Below are 24239 nucleotides of genomic sequence, written 5' to 3' on the forward strand. Positions count from 1 at the left end.
CTGGAATTTGTGATGTCAGAGATAAGAGAAACTGCCGCATGCAGAAGTAGTGCCACAACCACACCAAGCCCGACCAGCATCTTGATGCTCCGTCCTCACACACGGCTCTTCTCATTTTAACCCCTCACACTTCCAAAGTAACATATCTAAAAGGATGCTGGATTTCAAGAGCACAATGGTACATCAAAGATGAACAAAGTATTTGCCAGAAGCAAATCCATCTTCGCATTTTTATAACTGCAGTATCTTCATTTTCAAAACAACTTTTCACAGATAAGGAAATGCATTACGGCAGTCAGATTTTCTTACAGACTAAATCAACGTCAACGAGCACACTTCTCATTTATGAACTTAAGAAAGTTTTAATACTTTGTAAACATAGTTCACACTGTAAAGCAGAGGGATCATCATAAAGAAGTATTCTGTGACATTAACATAGAAAAGAAGCGGTAGATACATTTGCGCCATACCATTAACAGGCACCTCAAATATTTCCAAAACTAAACAAGCAGTGAAGCAGCTTTCATCTTTTGTTTGCTCAGGTACGGCAGCTGAAACCATCTGACATACACAGAGGCATGGCATTAACTATGGAGAATATATAAAAACTCTCGTCGGCGGTGGTTTTGTTCCTCCAGAACGACAGCACGGAAACTAATTCTACGCTTTAAGGCCAACACAATTCCAAACTGAGAGTACATTTAGTCTGGGGGTTTTCAACCTTCCCATCAATACACATTTTCTGAATAACTCTGAATAATTCACCCAAAATTCAACTGGTTCTGCACACCCGGCCAAAGAGAGCTATTACGAGCTATTTCATAACCCATTTTCCACAGTCCTTTCCGTATTAATAATGAATAGCGTTGGCGCTTCCCAAAAGGCCGTGCTCAGAAGCAGCACGGGGCTCTGCTTTGCCCACCCCCTCCCCCATCCTGCGCTGACATTACCGGGTTACCGGCCCCGCTCCGATCTTTGTCCCCTCCGCTCCCGCTCCAGCGCCGTACTCAGGGATGCGGCCACAAGCCCGGGGATCCCAGCAGCCTTCGGAGCGAGGCATTCCCCTCTCCCTTCCTTCAGGAGAAGAGCACGCAACGACGCTCTTCTAAACGCCGTCCCTACGCAGCCCGTATGTTTACTACTATCCGTAGCGAGCACACACCGCGGCCTAGCCAGGCGGAGCCGCGTTCACGTACCGATGCCCCCGCTAATGGCTGCGAGACTCGGGGCGGCAGATTGCCGGCCGGCCGGACCGCACCACACCGCGCCCTGCCGCCCGCCACAACGCTGGGCCGGCGGTGCGGCTGCACAGAGCCGCGAGCCCGCCCCACGGCGCCGTTCTCCTTGCGGCAAGCGAGAGGGAGGGACGGAGCGTCGGTAAATCCCAGCCCCGGGGGGAGGCTAGGAAACGCCGGGCCCTCTCCTTGACCCCCAGACCCACCCGGGCCGCGACCCCCGCGCGGCCCTCGGCCCCGAGGCGGGCGCGAGGCAGCCCCGCGTCTCCTCACCTGGAACGGAGCCGAGGCGACGGCGGTTCCTCGGGGCGCCGCGTCCCCGCGGGTCCCTGCGGAGCACGGTGCCGCCCGTCGCCGCGGCGACGGCCTGCGGGCAGCGGGGCGGGGGGAGGCTAGAGAGGAGGCCCCCGGCCCAGCCTCCGCCCCGTGGCGTGCGGCGCGGTCTCTATAGCGACTGCGGTGCCGGGCGGGAGCCGGCCCGCCCGCGGGGAGGGGTAACTGATGCGCGCGGCGCCGAGGGCCGCTCGGAGCGTTACGGGCGGCCCGCGGCCCAATCCGCAGGCGTTAACCCGCGAGCCGCCGCCATCCCTGCGGCGGTCCCGCTCCGAGCGCTGCCACGCCGCTACCGCCGCCGCGGTCTCCCTTCCCCTGCCGCGGCGCCACCGAGTCCGCCGCGCTCCGGCACCCGCCCGCCGCCATGCTTCCGGAGCGCCGATTGGGTGGCCTCGGAGAATTCTGCCAGCCGATTGGCTATCGGCCGGGTCAGTCACGGCGGCAGAGGCGGGCACACACGAGGCGGTGCTTAGCCCCGGGTTGGTTGAGATTCCCGGAGCCCCGCTATCCGCCCCCGCGCAGCCTCGGGGCCGCGGGGCCCTCTGGGCAATGCAGTCTCCGGGCGGAGCCGACACCGCCGTTACTCGCGGCTGTTCGGAGGGAGCGACGGAGACCCGGGCGGCTCCGCGCTGCAGTGTGCGGGAGCCGCATTCCCCCGCTGCAGTGTCGAGGTTCGCCTCGCGGCAGCGCGGGGCCAGCCGGACCCCGGTGTCGCCGGGGGTGCCCGAGGCTTAGGCGGGAGGGGACCCGTCCCCGCCAAAAGCAGGAGCCGCCCACCTCGAGCAGCCGGGCTGGCACCCCGGGCTACGCGCTGAGGCAGCGGAAAGGCACTGGTGCAGCTTGGCCACCGGCCGGCACGCTCGGTGAACGGTTCGGCTCCAGAGCGTGACACCTCCTTAGAGGCAAGAAGCTCCAGCCCTCTGAACGCCGTCGGTACGTGCGGGCACCACGTAACGGCTGGCAGGACGGGTCCGTAGGCCGCGGCGGCAGCCCGGCAGCCAAAGACCCGTCCCGTGGGAAGGACAGACCTGGCCTGAACCCAGCAGCCTGCGTGAAGTGGGTAACACACTGCAGTCTTATGTTCACGTGAAGTTTTCTTTGAAGGGAGGAAAGAAAGGATTTATATTTCCCTTGTGCCAGGCCGTGAAGATGATGACAGTGCGCATAATTGAGGCTCTCTTCAGTCACTGCAAGGAGAGCTTAGTCAGGGAGTAGGGTTAGAAAGCAGCGTCTCCTACTGCTGCTTTATGAGTAAGCAGGATCTTCGTGCTCCCACTGCACACCAGTGAGCCCCTAGCAGGGGGGCTGCGACCCCAACCTAACAGCAAAGCCTAACTGCCCTTACTATTTCTAAGAGTCAGCTTCAGGCAGGTGTGTCTTCATTCAGAGAGAACCAGCTTGAGCAGCAGTACAGCAGTAGCCACATGGATAGAGGTGATGAGGATTTATTTTTATGTATATATATATATGTATACATGCACATAATGTGTCCTTGCAAATGTTACTGGCACTTGAGATCACAGCTGCAGCTCATGCTGGTTTTGAGCTACAGTTCTTGAATACTTAATAGACCTAATCCTTTGGCTAGGCCCCAGCTCTTTGCATACAACGTTCTGGGTCTAAATTTTCAATGAAAAAAGTTTCTAGATTTTCTGGATACTGAGTTCATGTTCAGTGTGTACATTCTCTCTTTTTACTGTTGAAATAGTAACATTAGAAGGTGCTAATGTTCTTATCCATTGCTCAGCAGCTAAACATCATCACATAGGGAGCTCATTCCCCACGCCTTACTGTTCCCTAATTAACTCAGGTGCCTAAGTTGTACAGTTCTTCAGGAAAACTTTTTAAATTCAGTTAAACAGAAAGGAAAGGCCTTAATCCAAGGGGCACAGTTTTCCTCATCAGTTTGTAACTTCACAAGTTAATTCACAGGTTCCAATATAACCACATTGGCATGCACAATATCACAAATGTCCCACCATCAGCACACGTCTTCCACATACCATTAGTCAGCATGTGCACTGCAAGCTGTAGAAGACCAAACTCTTCTTTTTCCTTTGTCAGTTAGCTTTCAAGTTCTAGCAATGTGTTGTGTCACCTGTTTTCCATTTCCTATGGAATCTTCTTAAGTAGACAAAACCTGCACGGTTCAAATAAAGTCAAGCAGGGAAAAATGAACTAAAACTGAATCTTCTCAACAGGAAAATCTATTTCCACTTAAGTGCAGGAGGACTTTGCAAAAAGAACACAATCTTGAATTTACTGCTCCATGAATGTACCAAAGAGGTTCTTGAAGTTCTACTATTACATTGCCAGTTCTAATTGGCTATTTCAGTGTAAAGGTGTGCAACTTTTTGCAGTTTAACTCCAACCTTGTTCTTTCCAACCCACCCTTGTATTATCTTGGTAACTATCTTTGAATGGTAACTATCTTATATTCTGCAACATCTCTTTCACAATAATTTTGGAAGCTGGGGGACTAAAAGAGGAATTGACAGTAAGGAGTGTATCTAAATAGGATCTGTTATTGGTCCTCTGAGAGACAGACTAGAGGATGAGGTATGTGCATAACCAGTCTGACCCCACAGGGTACCTCATATGTTCTGATGTAACTGTACTTTTGTAAGGGAGTTTGTCGTGCAGTCTTTGAATCAATATATATGAGCAGAGAGCCACCTCTGCACCTGCACAGAATAATAATGCGTGTCCTAGACCCTCACATAAAAGAAAGCTCTTAAAAACATACTCAAGTGCAGTAGCTTAACAGAGAGAAACGTTTAGCTCTGATGTAGCTGTGAATTCATCTAGTCATGTTTTGTATACTGGTACTTACACAGAAGGAAAAGAAGAAATAAGAAAGGCTTCAAGCTGCTACACATCTTGGAGTCTATTTCTACTATGAATAAATTTTCATATGTACATTTTATCTTTGTTTGTGCCTGTAAAGAGCATACCTACATATTTATCTTTGGAACTATTATATCACTTCCATTATTTCCAAGAAACAAACTGAAATTAAGTTAATGTTCGTATCATAAATCATGCTAAAAATATCACTTTTATAGATAAATGTTCAAAAACAGAAGAAGGGGCAGCTCACGATTTGCAAAGTTTCTGAAACTCTTGAGTTTCAGATACTTCTGAGAGAATTTCACTTTGGGTTGGAGAAGAACAACTTCTAGAAAGAACTGTCTGCTGGTTTAGATGTCCAGACAATTATATCAGCAGACAATCTGTTGATTACAAAACAGGGAAAAATTACTTAGGAATTTTTTCTTATTTAATTGTTGTAAAACACTGTGAATGGACACCACTGCATTTGTTTTGAAGATTTTTAAATGTCTCAAGTGGTCAGAAAAGCAAAATCAGTCAGTAAAACACAGTGTGTTTTGTCACAGATCAATCCAAAATATCTTTTTGTCTCCTTGCAATCTTGCTGCAGACCAGAACTCCGAAGCTAGAAAGTAAGAGGATTACTGTCAAATTATTCCCCATTCCAAAGGCACACCTCACAAAACTTTATTGTAACTGATTAGTCACTATGTAAAGCAAACAAATTTAGCATTTTTGTTGTGCTGGTAGGAAAACTGAGCTCCTACTGTATGGGTTGTTGTTTTGTTGGTTTTTTTTTTTTCCATAGAGTGTGATTTCTAGACACAAACTGTCAGTAAAACATTATGTCACCACTAAAGGGACAGAGGGATCTTGGATCTTTTTCAGAAGAACACAGAAGAGCAGTGTCCAGTTCCTGTTTTTTTCCTACTCAACAGCTTCAGAATCATTATTCTCTTTTTTACAAACATCTCTTCACTGAATCTTTTTAAAAGAATACCAACTCTCCAACAAGATGTCCTGAGTAACGTTGTTTAATTCCAGTATTATCTAGAGAGTGAGAAATGACATCAGCATCAGTTTTATAAAGCAAGAACAGGGAGGATTCATGGTTAGTATAGGAGGCCCTGTATTTTAGAAGAGAAACGTAAAACTGTATGTCTGAATATTTTGCTAGGAAACAAGAGGTTTATTAGCACTGTAGTGCACCAAAAGTATTGATGCTATGAGTTACGGAATTGAAAAAGGAAATTTTACCTCATTATGTAAAGGGAATTTTGTTTTAAGCCCTCATAATAAGCGTATAATTCCATTTTGCAGAAAGCTTCCTGAGGGCTGGCTTGCTGCAGTATCTAGGGAGTGAAGGTGAAAAACAAAAATTGCTATATGGTCTCATTATGAATAATGCTGTAAAAATTCTGATCTTCAAAAAATAGTTATAGCCAAGACGGAAGGAGTTTTAGGTAACCAACCTAAAATACAGATTCACTTTCTGGTTTTACCGTAGACTGCCAGCCTGTTTCTAAGGTGAATACACCACTTCTGTACCTTAGTTTTCCAGTTATAATGACTCACTGTGAGTCTGAAGTGGATGACTCAGAGCTTATGGACAGCGCGGCTACAAATGGACTGAAATCAGAGCCAGCTTCGTAGATACCTATTTGGCATTTCCTGGAACGTGCAGGGGCCCCAAAGGCTACCAGTTAAAGAGCAATGCAGTTCATGCAAGACTGCTATAATTTCCCGTTTGCCTGAAATTGGGTTCTGCATCCACATAGCTGTGAACTTTAAACATCTTAAAGTTAAAATTATAGTATTTCTTTCCTGATTCATTTCATCTATGAAGAGCTTTTCAGGCAATGAAATAGGTTAAAAATATGATAAATTTGACTGTGTTCGCAGTAAGCTCTGTGGCATTCTAGTGTACAAAGTGGGTTATTTCAAACTGCCATCTATCCTCATTACCTCTTGCCATGAGTTTTGACATTATCTCAGCCATCCCTGCAATTCCATAAGATTTTCAACTGTTGTTATGTAATTTAGATCCCTTTGTCTAACTGCAAGAATCATAGGCACATCTAAATACCACTATATTCCTAAAAGTTCAGAAATGTAACTGAGAGATTAATATTCTGACCCAGTTGCTTTTATTTGCCCAACAACTTACACCTGTCAGCATCTACCAGGTCAAAAAAAAAAAAAAAGCACATGGTCTAAATTTCTTTTTTCAAGCCCCCTCCACGTTTATACAGGTTGGTGAGAATCTCTTCCTGTGTATGAATTCTCCCTCTGAAGTGCTGACATACTGAGGAAAAGTTGTGTGATACTTGTGTCAAACTTAGTTTTAGTCCATTATTCCACAATCTCTTTCTCATGAAATACCATTTGCATTAAACAGAAGAAAAAACTGAAAGTCACCTAAATACAAAGTAGAAACATTAATTTTTGAAAACAAGACACAAAATATAGTTCTGCAGCATGCAACACCACTAGTAGGTATTTAATTGGTCTAACTCATAACATAGCTGCCCTTACAGACTTACATATGAATAGTACTAAACAGATTGGACAAACACTTAATCCATTTATACCTCTTTCAGATCTGAAGCTGCAGCACAGAAATCTTCCCTGTTAGTAGGACGCGTGTTTTCTTTCTGCATCACTGGCTGACAGTTGACAGACCCACAGCTACAACTGCTCCTGCTGGGTTAGAAAATGCTGCTCAATCATTATGGTCTTGGGGTTCAGGTTTTCCAGAAGGTCTATAATAAAGCAGCACATCGTGGCTAGTCATAGATGAGTATAAGACAACTGATGTGTGAATAATTCAATTCTGAATATTAACTTGGCAGCTGAAACAATTTTCCAGTGAAACAGAACAAAAAGCACAGGTAGCACTGATCTCTAATTCCATGAAGATTTAAGTTATTTTTTAAAATGATGCATTCCTGAGCTTCCATTACTGACTGAGTGACCTTTAATCTCATCTCTCTAGCTGAAATTAAGTTACTTGCTTTGCATGGTACAAAAAAAACCTACATACAGCAGCACTGCCACCTTCTGTTTGCTTTTTTTCATGCATGTGAGAACTGGGCTCATATTGCAAAGCAACAGGTCAGATTTGTTTTTCTTCTAGTAGGTGTCTTAGGCAATAATGCTATTTCTAATACTGAGGGATAACACAGGTCTTTTTTAAAAATAATGTTTTTAAAATGCTTTTTTAAAAGCATTATCTGGGCAGAAAAAAAAATTGATCCAGGATTGCTAATACACCACATCCCAGTCAGAGCAGTAGCTCAAAAATCCCAAGTAAGCTTGTACATTTTGTACATATATACAGTTGTACTATTGCACATTCCACAGGGAATATATGCTGAATACGATCCACATATGTACACAACTGAACAGATGTGATGTATTCCTTGCAGTCTGCAGAAGTATAGAAAACCTAAAGCATAAACAATCCACGTGCATAGGACAAACTTAGTTTGGTTAGGTGTATTTGATCACCTGCAAGCATTAGCCTGATTCACGTGCAGTAAGGGTCCCACACGTAGCACAGATACTCCAAATCTGAAGTTTCCTGAGTATGCAGTACATTAGCACACAGGCAAGACAGAACTAGAAGCCCTTCTTCAGATATTCTCCTTAAAAACGTAAGGCTATGGAAAACTCTTTTGTTTGTTTGTTTGTTTGTGAAAGGAAGATGCCAGCAAAATGCACATTGAGTATGACTCCACGCACTCCCATACTCTTAAGGACGCTGCGGTTTGAATCTGCTATGCTGTTCTAGATATTGCTTTGATGGATGGAGCTTTCAGCATAAGCATTAGTTATGAGTTTGATCGTATCAGAAGAAGAAATCAAAAAGACACTCTCGCCGTATGTCTTTATCCTACTGAGACATGTCCTTGGTTTTTTCACCTCATGGAGGCACAGTGATACTGGCAGTGATGAGCCTTCCTCTTCAACAGTGTCACATATAAGATTATGACTTCCAGCAAGTAAGCTAAAAGTTTTTTTCTTATAGCAGTGTGCTTAGGTACAGTAATCTCTGCTTTGCTCAAGACTTTGAAGAACCGAGCTGCATTGATAACTCATCTTCCACCTTTCCCAGATAATAAGCACAATATTCATGCATGCGAAGGGGTGTTTACCCTTAGAAAAACCCTAGAGCATACGCAAGGCATATTCCCAGAATTCCCATGCTTATTCCAAGGATACTTGCATTCACATTACAATCACATTGTATTGCTTATCATCAGCTGGGAGAAGACAGTTAATGCTTCTGAGACTATCCATATTCATGACAGTCTGTGGTGCACAGCCCTTGCAGTCGCTTGTGCTCCCTGAACCATTGTGCTAAAGGTATTATAAACCCTATAGAACAAAACAGGGCTTTCTTAGTGACTCCATCATGGTACTAACATCACCACTATCATGATCAAGCACTGCAAACTCAGCTTGCTGCTGCTTCTGCAGCCAGTTCAACTCAGCCAACAGATTGACAGCTCTGAGCAGAGCTCAGAAATGACAGAGGAGGATAATATGCATTTGCTTCTGGCTTGGCTAAAGCTTCTAAGAATCTAGGAGAGAGGTTGCAGTTGTACTGCTCTTGAATCTGTAAAGTTTCCAAAGCCAGAATCTACTGTGAGTCATATACGATGAACTAATTGTCTCTGGTTACTTGAATTTGTCTCACAGTCAGCCAATACACAGTGAGAGGTGACCAATTCCATACAAAGCAACAACATATAGAATCATGGATAAGTTATATCATAATTAATGCCTTAATGCCTTAAAATTTAATTAATCATAATTAAATCTTAATTTGCTCTTTCACAGAACCACACAGTTTCATTATTCTCTCTCCCAGACTCATATTTATTGATAATTTGTTTTTATTTGTTGTTGTTATGAAGACATTAACAGATACTGATGAAATCTCTGCTTCTTACTAGCCCAAACTCATGAGGAATAAAAAAAAACATTATCATAAACTCAACTGGTCACTGAGGTCTCAGTTCACACTCAGTTAATCGGCCTGTTTTGCAGGATTGAACCCAGTGGCATAAGAACCTTGAAATACGATTAGAGATGCAAGGGAGATTAGCACGGGCAAGAGAGTTGAAGTCTTGCACCATCTCCATTGGTGTGTCAGCATAAAGACAGAACTACACAGACATCAGGAAATCAGTACTTCGCCCTTCCTCAGGATGCCAGATCCAGATATTTTCTCCCATGAACTCAGCAAGGTGTCAGTTTTGTGACCTCACCCAGTCCTGTGAAGCAGGTTTGTTGTTTCTTTTGCAATAAGTTAATAATAATATTAAATCTGTGCCTAGCTAAAAGGGCTATTTTAGCAAAATCAGTGAGATAAGATGTAAATTGTTTCTAAAAATTTAGCTTGCTATTTTGTCATAAACTACATCTAATAAGTACATTTTATAAGCAAATAAAAAGCTGTGATGTGTGTTGTTGTATGTTTGAAATCAAAGGAACAGGTAAGTGGCACCTGGAAAGTAAACAGCTACACTGTGCTGAGGTTCAAATTTAGTTCAAATTTAGACAAGAAAAGCTCAAGAATAGGATTGGTGATGTGGGAAACATCTCCACATTTATTGGTGTTTTTCTGTTGAAAGAAATGTTCCTCCTTTTACAGAATAAAGTCCAGCCTTCTTTCCCACTACAAGGTGGGAAAAAAAAAAACTGTATGTACACACTATAATTCTGGAGTGGCTCATATGAAATACTGAGGTGTGCTTCCAAAAACTTAGATAGGCAGGTTAGTTCCTCTGATCTGCTAGGAGCACATGTGACTTTGCAGTAGTCTCACAGATAAAATTTGGAGAAGAGTATATGTGCATTGCAGAATAAGACAGTGACACTTCTAGTTTAAAATTGTGCTTCTGTTCTTCCAGCTGAAAAAACGTTTCTTTGCAGCACTCAAAACAACAAATATGTGGCAGTGCTGAATAAATATATCCAACACTTCACTGAATAGTTAGGGATATAAAAACATTATGGTATATTTACAGAATTTGTTATAAAGGGAAGAGAGTCTTCATATTACCTGAAATAAATGCAGTAAACATTGGTGCTAAAAACAAACAAACAAACAGAAGCTGGGTACACTTGATCTTCTAAATCTGGTGTTGCCAAAGACTAATTTGTCAGGAATAAATGAGGTAAGTTGTTCCTCTGTCTCAGACTCAAGGCACTCATTGTATGAGAAGCACAGTGCTGAAGATACTTTGTGCAATTCCAGCTCTACCAGTGACAGCCAGGGTCAGACAATAAATGGTCGCTGCACTGCACCTACCTCTGTTTCCCTCTTGTGGTATGGCTTATGTGAAATAGCTTGTGTTAGGCAAATTTTCTACTGCTGAAGAACTGTGGTGCAAGTACCTCTATTAAATGAATGTGAATACTCTATACATTCTGGTCTTGTAATTAAAATTTCATCAAGAAAGCTTGAAATAGCATTTGAGAATTATTGAAGGCACAGAATTACTTGTTTTTGCACATGCAAGTTCCAGGTTTTTAGCTTTAGTCATCTGAGGATGGGGAGGAAGCTGTAGGACAATAACTGCACAAGACTGACTGTGTCTCTTTATGAAAGTCAGCTTCAGATTTCTTTATGGCTAGAATGCTAAAATAGGAAGCCTAAAATTTACATCCTCCAAAATAAAAAACAGCAGATTAAGTGAAAACAGAATAACTTACAAACTTTGTTCAAATGTTAAAGCAAAAGATGTTCACCAAGTCACTACCTTTTGGTGTGACACTGCTAACTGAATGTGTGTCTAACAATTTAGAAGCATTTTGCAAATAGATGCATTTCACAGAAATGAAGAGCAACGTATTCACAAACCCCAGGCACAGAACGTGAAGCCTGTATCAGCAATTTCATAACAACAGATTCCCTCTACTGCATGCTCAGAGACTTGAGTATTCAAAGCAAAGACTATTTGCAGCAGCCATTTACAGCTATTTCAGTTTAAGTCATGAACTGCTTAACTGGTGAAGCAGTTAAGGCTACTGTCTGCAGGCTTAGCAGACAGGCTGTCAGCTGAATTGCTATGGTGGCTTAATCCTGTTCCAGCAAAGTATGATTCTTTTGAAAGAGGGCTGAAGTATTTCATGGAAGAATAGTGTGAAAAAGGTACTGTTACTTTACGAATATTCTCCAGACTTCTTTGTACAGAGATCTTTATAAAAAAAAAAAGTATTTCACCATGATAACCAAAATAATTATAACAATATTACCACAATAAATACTCAACAATAATTGATAATCAGCCTTAATTATTAAACTAGGCACCTGTTTTTAAAATCAAGCAGTGACAATAGCCTAAACCTCTTCAGTATTTTTCCTTACTGGCTTCATTTCCATTTGCACAGTATTCTGTGTATTGTGCAAGAGACACACAGAGGTGAACAGTTTTAAAGGAAATCAATTTCCTCTCTGTACGCAGCAAAAATAAATGCAACATGAATAATTTAGATATCATAGCCATTCAAATGTTTTAATATTCAAATCACATCCTAATACGAAAGGAAGAACCTGTACAAACAGAACTGATTCATTCCAACACACACATGAAAACACCATGGTATCATTACCTCTTTTAACTGCACTCTGCAGCAGTCTACTTGCCTAATATTAAGCTTCATTGCAGCTGTGGATCCTTTGATGGGCAGTGTATAGCCCCTACTTCCAGAAGGTTTGTCTGCAGGTGGTTTTCATGCTGTTTTAACTTAAGTAGTAAGCTTAAAAGCAAATATGCATGAATAAAGCTGCTTAAATTTCCTTCTTTCCTCAAATTATAGGATTATGTTTTACTGTTTATAAATGCCATTGTAGTAGCAGAATCACAAGGATGACATAGAATCATGTAAATACATATTTGTATAATATAAAATCACTAATGAAAATTACTGAATTAGAACATAACCATGCTGAGAGCAGGTTTTGTGAGCAGGAAAGAAGTTCTTGCACGTGTTAAGTAAAGGCAATCACAAAGCATCAGAAGCTATAAAGGATGGCAAGAGATCACCATTTAATCCTGAGGTACTGCAGCATAGTTCTGCATTCACATCACGTACACTGAAAACATACTGTCTCCAGCTCTAGCAGGTTTGTGTCTTGGACTGCTTCCTGCCTGTGAATGTGATGTAACTGCAGAGGTACAAAGAAGTCAGTAGTAGTCTTATAGAAACCATAACGATACAGAGAAGCAAGGCAAAATGTGATGAAAAGATAGTTCCTTAGATTGGCTAGTTGCTGGGGAAAAGATGACAGATCTTGAAACTCAGAAGCCATTCTTTAGCTGTGAAAATATTAAATTTGAAACTAGGTGTGTATGGGTGGTTGTGAGAAATTGAACTTATCTTATGCCCATCACTGTGGTCTTTTGAGAGAAAAATGTAAGTGACTATATATTATCTGGGCAAGTTAGGAAAGGACAGTACCTTTCTTACTTACCAGGACATAATACAGGTGCATCAAAAACAAGCTAATAAACTCCTTTTGGCAACCCTGGACTCTGAAATGTTTACACAAGAGAATGGAAATTATTCCAATGGACTGTGAAGAAGTCAAGGCTGCTGCAGAAAGTGCAGCCATTAAGAGACTTCAGCAGCAATTCTTTTCCCGAAAATAATTCTTCATGGAAAAAGGCTTATATGGTTACACTATATTTATCTGCCTGCTTATCCAGCTTTTAAACCTACATATGGCCATGACACAGTAATCTAAGAATTATAATTTCCTAGAATCAAGAAAATGACAGGAATGTGTAGAACAAGAAAGCATCATTAGGCTTCTGAAGGGACAAATCAGTGAGCAGATCAGCTCACTTCTAGATATCAGAAAATCCACACAGATGACTGCTCTCGAGATGAAAATGTACAGAAATCCACCATTCATTGTTTCTTATGGTCACTTGTTTTTAATTGATCTAGTCTAATTTCATAAGAGGTATTCTATGAAACTTAAGCAAGACCTGGGGCACTCCCTTGGCAGGTTTCAGGTGCGTGAGGCAGTACAGGAAGATCTTGGTATGCTTTATAAATAGCCAGTCAAACAGACATTAATCTCTCTCTCTCTTCTTCAGATTTCTACTGCATGCCTTGGATACATGCTTCTAAGCAGCTTATGGGCTTTCCGTGACCTACGCTTCTTTTCCTAATGCTGATCTGACTATGGCTGTCCTCAAAGTAAAATTCACCAAAACTAAGAGGGACAAACTGGCTCAGATCCTATGGATCCTCAACTGGGTTTCTGTAGTGAGTGGGATCATTCTCTTCAGTCTTGGCCTCTTTCTGAAAATAGAGATCAAGAAGCGCAACGAAGTGATGGCAAAAGGGGACATTAACTCTGTTCCCAACATGCTGATCTCTGTAGGAGTCATAGCATGTGTCGTCAACTTTTTGGGGGGCAAAATCTGCTACGACTGCTCAGATGCCAACAAGTTCTCCCGATGGAAGCTAATTATGTTCCCATACATCATATGTACCTTCTGTTTTACTTTCTGCATCCTGTTGGGTGCTCTCATGTGCTATACCATGAGGAATGAGCTGGAAGAATCTCTCTATCTGGGACTGAGGGATGCTATTAAGTTCTATAAGGACACAGACATACCTGGAAGATGTTTCTTAAAAAAAACAGTGGATATGTTACAAATTGGATTCCAGTGCTGTGGAAACAACGGCTTTAGAGACTGGTTTGAAGTTCAGTGGGTATCTGCTCGTTACCTGAACATGGCTTCTAAGGAAGTTATGGAGTAAGTATTTACTAGTTCTAATGGAAAAATCTAGGGAAAAAAACTCCTTCAAGAAGGACTAGAATTGATCAGGAACAGTAGTGTCAAAAGATCGAGACATATTGACATTAAAGACAACACAGTAAGACTGATTCTTTTCTGCCCAAAATGCTAGCAGTATTCCCTCCTTACATGACAACTTGTGGCTAGGTTTCTCTCAAAGATCCATCCGAATAATTGCTAACAAGTCTACCTCAATATATAATGTAATCATATGCATATTTACAAACACTCTGGTACTTTAATGTAAATTCTTAGTAAATAATAGCAGTAATAACACTTTTTCAAGATTACTTGTTTCTCTTAAAAACACAAATACAGAAGTGATCAGGCCAAAAAGATCCTTCTGCTTATACTTAATCACTCTGAGTTTCTAGCATACACTTCACAGAGCCAAGTAGATAATTTTCGCTGGATCACTGTCTTAATCACAAAACTGTAGACTGACAACGTTACTCCTGAAATATGCTAAAACACATACATAATGACAAGTCATCTTTTGATAACTTTTTAAGGATACTAAGCAATGCAACGATACGCTTTCCTTTTTTAATGTAGCAGATTATCTACCTCAAAATTTCAGTCGTAAAGAGTTGTAAAAAGAAAAAAAAAGATTTTCCTACCAATACATCATGCATTCAATCCTAAACATTGAAAAATTTTCCCTTCACATTTCCCTTCACATACTAGACTAGAATTCAGGTTCAGATTTACAGGTTCACATGTCAACACCGTGTACCTTGCAGTAAAAAAGTAGAAAAACCCTTGATATTTGTTCTTATGTTGGTGCCTCACAGAATTGTGAAGTGATATTCTCAAAACAAAGAGTGATAATTTCCATAGACAACAGTATTTTAGATGGTAGCAGTCAAAAATACAAGAAAAAAAAGTAGCAGATAATCCAATATACATCTTCAAAAGCTGAAAAAGTCTTCACTGATGAGAGCCAGGCAGCTATATATTCTTAGGAAAAATAAATACAAAAGTTTAAATGGCATTTAAGGAATATTCTGCTTTGTCGAAAAAGGGGGAACAAAGCCAGATGAAAGAAGGCCAGTGATCTTCTTTTAACAGAACTTGTAACTTGAAGATGGCCCTACAGCAAAGCATATAAACAGAGATGCAAAGATACCAAAGGACAGGACCTGTGAAACAAGGACATCAGCATGCATTAGGCAGTTGGCTAAGGAAATAACAAGCTTTAGAACAGATGTTCTAAAGGAAGATGTTAGGGAACAATAGTGACACAAAGCAAACTGACTCAAGGTGTTTTAAATCCTTGTTCTACTCTGAAAAGTCGTAAGACAACAAATATAGTCTGCAGGAACTTACAGTAGTACCCTATTGTATGGATATAGGTAAAACATAACTTTTTATTTCTGTGAGCCACGTACTAAGAGTAATGCTTTGTCCAACTGAACTCAGTTTTCATCTACAAAGTCATCTGTGCTCTGCCAACATTCTGGAAATACAGTTAATTTTTCTTATCCCCATGTAGAAAGAAGACAATACATGAAGAAGATAAATACAGCACAGAACTTCTACTGCATATAAACTAGATAATCTCATCTCAGTCGCTAGAATCAAAGTTGGTACTGTATAGGCAAATCATACTATGATTTTCACAACCTTGTAGGGAAACATTTGGTAAGAAATCACTAGATCCAAAGTCCAGCTTGTAATGTTTAGAGAGGGTGGAGAAGGAATCAAATCTTCTTCGTTTTATCTTGTAGTGTATGTCAGTTAGTACTTGGTAGATTAAGAGGCAACGCAGTTGAGAACTGACATACTTAATAAGAATCTCTACGGAACTGAACTTTTCACCTTCCTTCATAATCCTCTTCTCTTCCCTCTATCACTTCATTACCAATGCCACAACATCACAAAAAACAGAGTCCATCTATGGGAGCAGTTTAGGATGTTAAGTTTAAGTTTAAGGATGAAGCAGTTTACAGCAGTACAATCCTATCATTGCTTTGGTTAGGCAAAAATAATCTTTTTATAGTCTCATAAGCAACTTTTGCTTCATAGTTTCATTACAATTTTGAAATACAACAGTAGTTAACATCTTACTTTCTCAGTTTTTGTTACTGAGCTCTCCCCTTCCAGCAATATCCAGATACAACTTCCTCCAGTTTGTTACAAGGAAATACAATGGCAAGGGGAACATAACCAAACTCTGGAACTGTTACCATTTACAGCAGAAAGAAGTTTATCACCTTATCACATACATGGCAGGAAAAGAGAAAAAAAAAAGCTTCAGATCAAAAGTGAAGCTTAAGAGCTAGCTTAAGTGATTGTATTTCAACCATTTCAGATGCTGTCCTATTGTTTTAGTTTACATCACTGAAACATACAGCATTAGACTTGTTCAGGTAAAAGCCACCATTTCACAACCAACCCGTCTTCCTCTTCATTTTCTGTACAGTTTCTTTTCCCCACATTTTGGCCCTCTTTTCTGTACCTCTGTGGCTCCCCTCATTTTTCTACATTTTGCCTATGTCACTTACACTGTTTGTACACTTAATTCTATTTTCAGTTGTGTTCTTTCACATTAGTTTCCCTGCTTCTGTTACTTGGAGCAGGTTGGCCACAAAGTGAAGAGCTAGATGTTAAAAAGAAAAGGCATTATGCCTAACTTGCTCCTCAGTGGGAAACAGCAAATGGTCTTCCTTTTGTAATTGGAAATATCTGTTAAAAATATTTTCCTCAAAGAAAATTTTAAATATATATATATATATATATATATATATATATATGAAAGAGAAAGGAGGCACAAAACAATAATATGAAGGCAATTATTCTGCCATGCCAGCACTGCCACAAATGCTGAGACTCCTTTCAGCTTATGTTTCTTTTGAAAGAAACACTTAGTTTCTAAATTCTGGACCACAGAGTTCTACTGCTTATGTTCACCTGGTCAGCTTCTTGCAATGCCTGCCTTCTCTTTCATTTAGAAAATCTGTAGCAGAAATGGAAAAATAAATTTTATAAACAAATGAGGATAAACTCTAAAATCATCTTTAATATTCTCGGTGAAAACAAATCTAGAAACATATCGTATCTGTGTACATCTTACACGCATAATACCAAGAGCCATATTGAAAACTGTGCAGATACCATACTGAAAAGCATTGCAAATGAAAAATTTGGTTTTCTTGTAGTGAGCAACATTTCCAATTGGAAATGAGATTTTTTTTCTCTTTTGTTACACTGGAGAAGCCTATCTCGCAGCAGACAAATTCCATCCTTTTAGAAAAACTACGGATGCATCCTGCTGTAGATACCACAGTTGTAATGCAAACTTTCTGTCCTTTTGCAGCCGTTTCAAGAGTAATGTTGATGGGAAGTTCTTAGTGGATGGAGTACCCTTCAGCTGCTGCAATCCAAGTTCCCCACGGCCCTGCATCCAGTACCAGCTGACAAACAACAGTGCCCACTACAATTATGATTTCCTGACAGAGGAGCTCAATATCTGGATGAAGGGGTGCAGAGAGGCCTTGCTGGACTACTACACAGCTATAATGAGATCTATTGGTATTGCGGCATTGCTTATCTGGTTGTTTGAGGTAAGCCTCATGAAAATGCTCTGTGTTTGGTGTATCAGAGATTTCCTGCTCTCCAGGATGGGGAATAAATATGCTGTAACATATGAGGAGTGTAAGAAGCACCTCAACATCTAAAACAAGTCCATAACGACTTCAGCAATGTTGCAGGACTTTCCTCTAACACGCAGTTTGCACAAAGCATCCAGTACAGAAGTAAATCTCATTGAAGATGAGAACTACTAGAAGTGATGTACATAATTCTGGATATTTAGAGCTTTTTCAACAGATTATGGCATATTCACCTTTTCCTAGAACATTTACAGGGCAGCACGCAGGATAACACATCCACTAACACAATTAATAGGTGGAAGGCATGAGACTGTTAAAAGGCAATTTTTCTTAAGAAAGAGTATTAAAAATGTGAGGCAGACCTATGGTGAATGTATGAATGCCTTCCACAGCCAAAATTGAGCGTAAACATTAATAGCTCAAAAATTCCCTTATAGATAGCATAGCTTTACCACATAAACATGGAATACGTTTTAGGTATAGACTAGACTACTTATTATGTAGTCAAAATAAGCACTTCAGTGGCAAGTATATACATTTGCAAAAATGCAGTCTTTCTATTAGTGCCTGTAAAGAAAGTTGTCATCTCCATGCCAAGGATCACAATGGCATGGGCTTCTTCACTCTTTAATAGTAGATTTTTCTGATTATTACTCTATCGCATAAATATGAACATTATTAAAATAATTCAATGCAACAGTCCTCAGACAGTGCTAGATTGGGTGGTGATGGCAGAAACAGCAGACCTTTGGCAACTCATGGAAAACCTGCTCACTTCAGTGTGACAAACAAGCTAGGCACACTGATCCTGATGCCAACGAGACCAATGAAAACTGTGTTTTATACCTAAACTCACACTTGAGCCTCTGTAGACCATCCTTGCTCATTTTTAGTGCACTGGCATGTAGGATGCATATTGCCTACTTAACGAATGAAACACCTTTGATGAAACACCAATTTAATGAATGTCAGTGAGGAAAGACTTCCACAAAGATTAACAGACTAGGATTTTTCATCCAGCCACTGATGTCCCCATTAATTGATCATCTATTTTGCACTGATTAGCCACAGTCTGAGGCTACAACATTCCCAGGTAATTCCAGGTATCTGTGCACTAATCACATTAAGTGGGAATGCTATCTGAAGAGTGGGAGAAAAAATAGCAAAAAAGTTTCTCCTTGGTATTTTTTTTATTCAAAAACATGTAATTAATTGATTGTTTAGATACATAACTGGGAAAAAAAGCTATTTATTTTACTGAGAATTAGGTCTGTACATAATCAAGTTCAAAAGCTGACTTAGTGGTAGGACTGTAACTTCAGCTCTGTTTAAGCACTAACCTTTCCTTACAGCTCTCTGTACTTATTGGTGTTCGGTACCTACAAACAGCAATGAAGAACACTCTGCTGCGAGGAGATCTGCAGGGTGAATCAGATGGCTGGTTACTAGAAAACAGCTTTATGGAAACTGCCAAACACAACATCAATATTATCAAGAACCTTGGCAAAGCCAACCAGATCTCCACTGTCTCAGGCATGAATGATCCCAACATTAATGTTCAAAACACAAACTGTGACAAAAGCAATGTTACAGCAAAATCTATCCCTGCAGCCAGCTAGACAAGTCTTCAGCAAAATGATGGCTCAGTTTTGATATACTACGATCTTAGACACTGGACTTTCACTAATGGGAAAAAAAGCAATATGATAACTGAACAAAAATAGACTGGTTACAGCAACAGGATGTTGATGCTTCTTTGGCAGGATGTATTTTCTTTACCAATTCTAATGAAATTCTTGATTTTTGTATGTGTACAAAACAGTCTTTTGAATTTTTCCCTCTTCGTCTCCCCTGCTTACACATTCCTGTCCTGGTCTGAATAGATCAGAATAATGATTACACATAACGGGACGTACAGCTTGGATCAGTATGTTCTAGATAGGATTCAAGTAGTTTGTGATTACTGTCACATCTTCAGAAATCCCAGCTGCAGAGAAATTTCATCAGAAATAACTTCTCTGGATAAAAAGGTTATTAAAAGAAAGAATGATCACTAACACAGAAATGAAGATTGAACTAAAGTCTAAGTTACAACAGGTAAATTTTAAGCCAAATTGAAGTATATTATCACTCCTCCAAAATAACTTATTAGCTAAGTAAAATTGAAATCAAGTTAAAGGCAACAAAAGTTGGTTTGTCTAGTGTATGTAACTTGCTTTGTTTTTTAACAATCTGAAGACAAACTTAGAGAAAGCCAGCTGGCCTGAAAGTTAGAGCACTATTAAAAGGAGTTCTCTGCTCAAAACCACTAATTGATAGCTCATACAGGATATTAAAACTCCAAGTAGCACGTGCTAGCACGAGAGTAAAAATAAGCAAATACTTCCCATAAAACAAATACTGATGGCCCCAGATGTTAAAAATGCTCATAATTTCAGGAGTAGCTATACAGATCCACAGGCTGGAAAACAAGAGATTATTTGCAACCAACAAAGACCAAGATAGATTGTCATCTCTCCCATCACGTTCCTAGTACAGTGCTTATGAAGTTTGTATGTCAATGTACAGCACAAAAGCCTTTCTGTACTTGCAGTAACAGGATGCCTATGCTTAATTCATCAGTAATAATACGGCTTTAAGTAGTAAAACATATACATACAGAACAGAGGATAAAAAAACCAAAATATATTACTTGATATCTTGTGAATAACACACTATTTGAATATAACTTTGGTCACTGTGCACTCTTTGTATATAATCAACAAAAAGGAATAATCCCATCAGTATGATATTCAAAGCAGAACTATTCTGCTCTTCAAATTGTACAAAATTAAGAGTAAGAATTACTTTACCTGTCCCAACGTTGTTTTCTATGACACTACAGTACGCAAGAATTATACTTTGTGTGATGGAAAAATCTATATTGTAAGTCAAGCAAGCTATATGCATGATTGTAATTGCAAATGCAGTTGCATCACTTAAGTATGTTAAAAATAAAAATAGAGAGGTCTATACTACAGGTCTGTCTGTAGCAGTAACCGTAGCTGAGGTTTTACAGAAAGCACACGAGAAGCAAGACCACTAGGAAATACTTTTTTCCTGACAAAGCTTCCTAACTTCCAGGAAACAGCATATTGTTAACTTGGTATGATTGTATATGAAACAAATGTTTTAATAACTCTCCATGGATTTTTTTTTCTATGAATTTGTACAGTGTTTGTTTTTTTTTTTTAACCCATTCATGGTTTTCATATCCAAAACGCAGATTTTGATTTCTCACAACTCAGCTTCGCATTTCTTGAAAAAGTGCTTTGCTTTTTGACTCCCTAACCTCAATGCATATCCCTTCATCTTTGCTGTAAGATGCAGCTGATAGTCATCCCTTATTTATTCTCTTCATGCTGTCCCTGATTTTACTGTCCTCTGTTAAAAATCTCTGTCCAATCTTCCCAAGTTGAAGAAGCTGCTATTTAATCTTTCTGCCTATTGAAATTATTGCTCTTCTTTGGCAGTTTTTGTAACTCTTCACTATTCATGATTTTTAAATGAAAAACAAGGTAACACCGAGGATGTTATGAATTAAACTGGCTTTCTGGCTTTTTCCTAAGACTTCCTGTCATTGCTTGCTTTTTTGTAAGTCTGAGCATTTGGGTAACATTTTCACAAAGCCATCCATAAAAATATCAAGGCAAAAACCAGTGCGTCATTCCTTCAAACATTTCTGAGAGCCAAAAATATCATTTCTGCTCTACAGCTGTTATGCTGTTTCTAATTCTACCTAATGCCCTTGGGCACAATCCTGACTCCCTTTCTTTTCTATCTTTCAGTGTGGTAATGACAAAATTCCATAGAGCTTTATTACTGGACTGAAAAACGCCCAGCTTTTATGTCTCACTGAACTAAGAAAAGTACACCCACCTTTTAGACTATGAGACAAAACAAACTTCAGTGAACCTGGGAAATACAATCCCAAAGGAAGCAGCTCATGGTTTGCAGAACACTCAGCACAACAGTTTCCTGAGCCTACCAGAAACATTAAGATTAGATGATATAATACTGGAAAAAGAATGAACATTGAAAATTGACATTTTTACATATTAAGGAGAAAGGCAGTCATATGCTGCAAATTGAACACTTTTCAACATAATATGATAAAAATGCAATTTTTACCTGTATTTTTCTTTTTTTTTTTTTCAGACCAGCATGCAGAGCATCACATGCTTCAGTAAATAAACAGTCATTTTTCCAGTAAAACTGTAATCCATCTATATTTGGAAAAACAGTTCTACGTCGCGTGATCACAATTAGGGAAGAAAAACAGAGTGACAAACAGAACTTTGGCTTCATTAGGAAAAATGAATCAAGAGGATTTGATAGAAATAATTTTAAAAAATAAAATACTTTAAAAATAAAAGCAAGGAATAGTTCAGCTTGATGAAAATGGTTGTAAAACATGGAAAAAAAGCACAAACTCATATTTTTAGAGGGGATTTTTGCTCAGTATTATACAAAAAATTTCCTGATGGCAAAACACATTTAACTTCAGAAGCAGATGAAACCTGGCATCGCGTGCCACGTACAATCTCTCCAGACCATTTATTTAGCTTACTGAATTACAACAGCTTTGTCCAGTTCTCTAGCAGAGGTCCCTGTTGGTCATGAACTTGCTCTAAAAAAACAGGTTCAGCAGAAGAGCGAGCTGAAACGACCACCCAGACCGAGTGTCTCTGTAAAATGACACAAAGCAAAAGCAGTACGTAGTGCTGTGCCACATCAGCACGAAGAGCAGTGGTATCAATAGCCAGCTACACTTTTCCTATAGTTCACACAGATTATTTTCCCATGAAGAGGACACATTTTTACCATAAAAAAGTAATATTTGGTTTGTCAATCTTTCTTTCAGACAACTGCTGAAAAGATGCAGAAACGGCTGTGTGAAAACTTGTGAAATTAACTTGTGTAATTAACTAATTACTGCCACCATATAAAAAAAAAAAACCCTCAGGTAACAGTGCAGACTTTCTTTAATTCTCTGTAACGTATAAAGACAAAGATGGCATTAGCAAGCCAAGCCTATAATCCGTAGCATCTGCTCATATACAGAAATAAATACGATTTGTGGGACACTTCTTATCCTATTTGTTATTAACGCCTAATCCAGTCAGAATTAATAACAATACATTTGTGTAAGAAACTCCAGCAACTGAAACGTTTTAATGTTCGGTTCCTGCTGAAGGCACTGCGATGGCTCCTGCAGGAACTGCAGTTATGATGCTCTTCCTTTAAAGCACTCTGACTACTGCTGTACATTGATCATAAAGAAGAACATAATGAATCACATATGAATACTGCATATTAAGAATCACATTTGTTCTCCCTTAGAAGCTGGAAACCTCCCCAAACTGGTTTAACTGGTGTGTGATCATACAGCTCTCTCCAGTACAACAAATAACATTGAAACCTGACAAATCATTTGGAACACATTTTATCAGTTTCCCACCGTGGTAACAGTTTAGTCTCCACACATGATACTCCTACTCCATAGTTTAGAAAAATCAAAAAGGTATGAAAGATCAAAAAGGTATGAAAGCCCACATCACCTAGGTGGCTCTTACAAGGACTGTATCACATAAATGGATGCTCCTGTGCCAGTCTGCTGCTTTATGCCAAGGCATGTAACAGAGGGGGCTGCCTGAAGTCACACTGTTGTGCATTATCCACCTGAGAAAACCAAATTGCTCAATTCTGTGCATGTCTGAACTGGGAAAATAAATATTCTTCGATCATTTTTCAGTATCACAATCCTAAAACACATTGGTTTTGCCATTTTTAATTACAGCATAATTCATAGAATAAAAAAGCAGACCAAAGAAACCTGGAGCATTTTTATCATCTTAGGCAGATTATTTCTCAAGCTGCCACGGTTATGTTTTGCAAAACCTTCAAGCAGAAACTCGAAGGTGCATCGGAATGGCCTCTCTCCAAGTCCTAGACTGCACTTAACTACCTTTACCTAAAGCTAGTATTACAGTCCAGGTACTGCGAGGAGACATTCTGTGGTCTGCAGAAAAATCCCTGCCACAGTTCCCCAGAGATAAACGAAGAGCTTAAAATGGCCAAACCCAAGTGCCAGTCCCTGCTTCGCATGGTGTGCAGGCCCACTCCTTCAAGCATGAAGCCTAGAAATTTCCTAGGTCAGTCTGATTCTTAATTGTGACAGCCTATAATTAAATTGCTTAAACTACAGTCCTTTTTCCTGACAGTGACCTCATAAACAAGCAATACAAAAAGAAGCTCAGGCTCAACTTTCAGTATTTCATGTTTAACTTAATACCTGGTCTCACCCTTAATCATCACTGCAAGAAGCAATACATGTAATTTCAGGTCTCTCTCTC

The 24239-nt window shown here is 40.0% G+C and overlaps 1 protein-coding gene across 3 annotated transcripts; it reads left to right on the forward strand.

Annotated features, from left to right (window-relative positions):
• Window positions 1-2413: 2413 nt before the first annotated feature.
• On the forward strand, window positions 2414-22204 carry LOC122157526 (photoreceptor outer segment membrane glycoprotein 2). Of its 3 annotated transcripts, none has more exons than XM_042813259.1 (5): window positions 2414-2501; window positions 9456-9693; window positions 13520-14188; window positions 17550-17796; window positions 19197-22204. In XM_042813259.1, the coding sequence occupies exons 3-5, from the start codon at window positions 13608-13610 to the stop codon at window positions 19461-19463; spliced, it is 1095 nt and encodes a 364-aa protein (XP_042669193.1). In that variant the 5' UTR covers window positions 2414-2501; window positions 9456-9693; window positions 13520-13607; the 3' UTR covers window positions 19464-22204. The 3 variants fall into 3 exon arrangements, with proteins under 3 accessions (XP_042669193.1, XP_042669192.1, XP_042669194.1); XM_042813258.1 differs by lacking the exon at window positions 2414-2501 and adding an exon at window positions 2539-2624; XM_042813260.1 differs by lacking the exons at window positions 2414-2501; window positions 9456-9693 and adding an exon at window positions 2539-2624.
• The last annotated feature ends 2035 nt before the right edge of the window (window positions 22205-24239 follow it).

Source organism: Centrocercus urophasianus, unplaced genomic scaffold (assembly GCF_019232065.1).
Source record: "Centrocercus urophasianus isolate 14NV4802_14NV808 unplaced genomic scaffold, USGS_Curo_1.0 seq_14, whole genome shotgun sequence".
Lineage (NCBI taxonomy): Eukaryota > Metazoa > Chordata > Aves > Galliformes > Phasianidae > Centrocercus > Centrocercus urophasianus.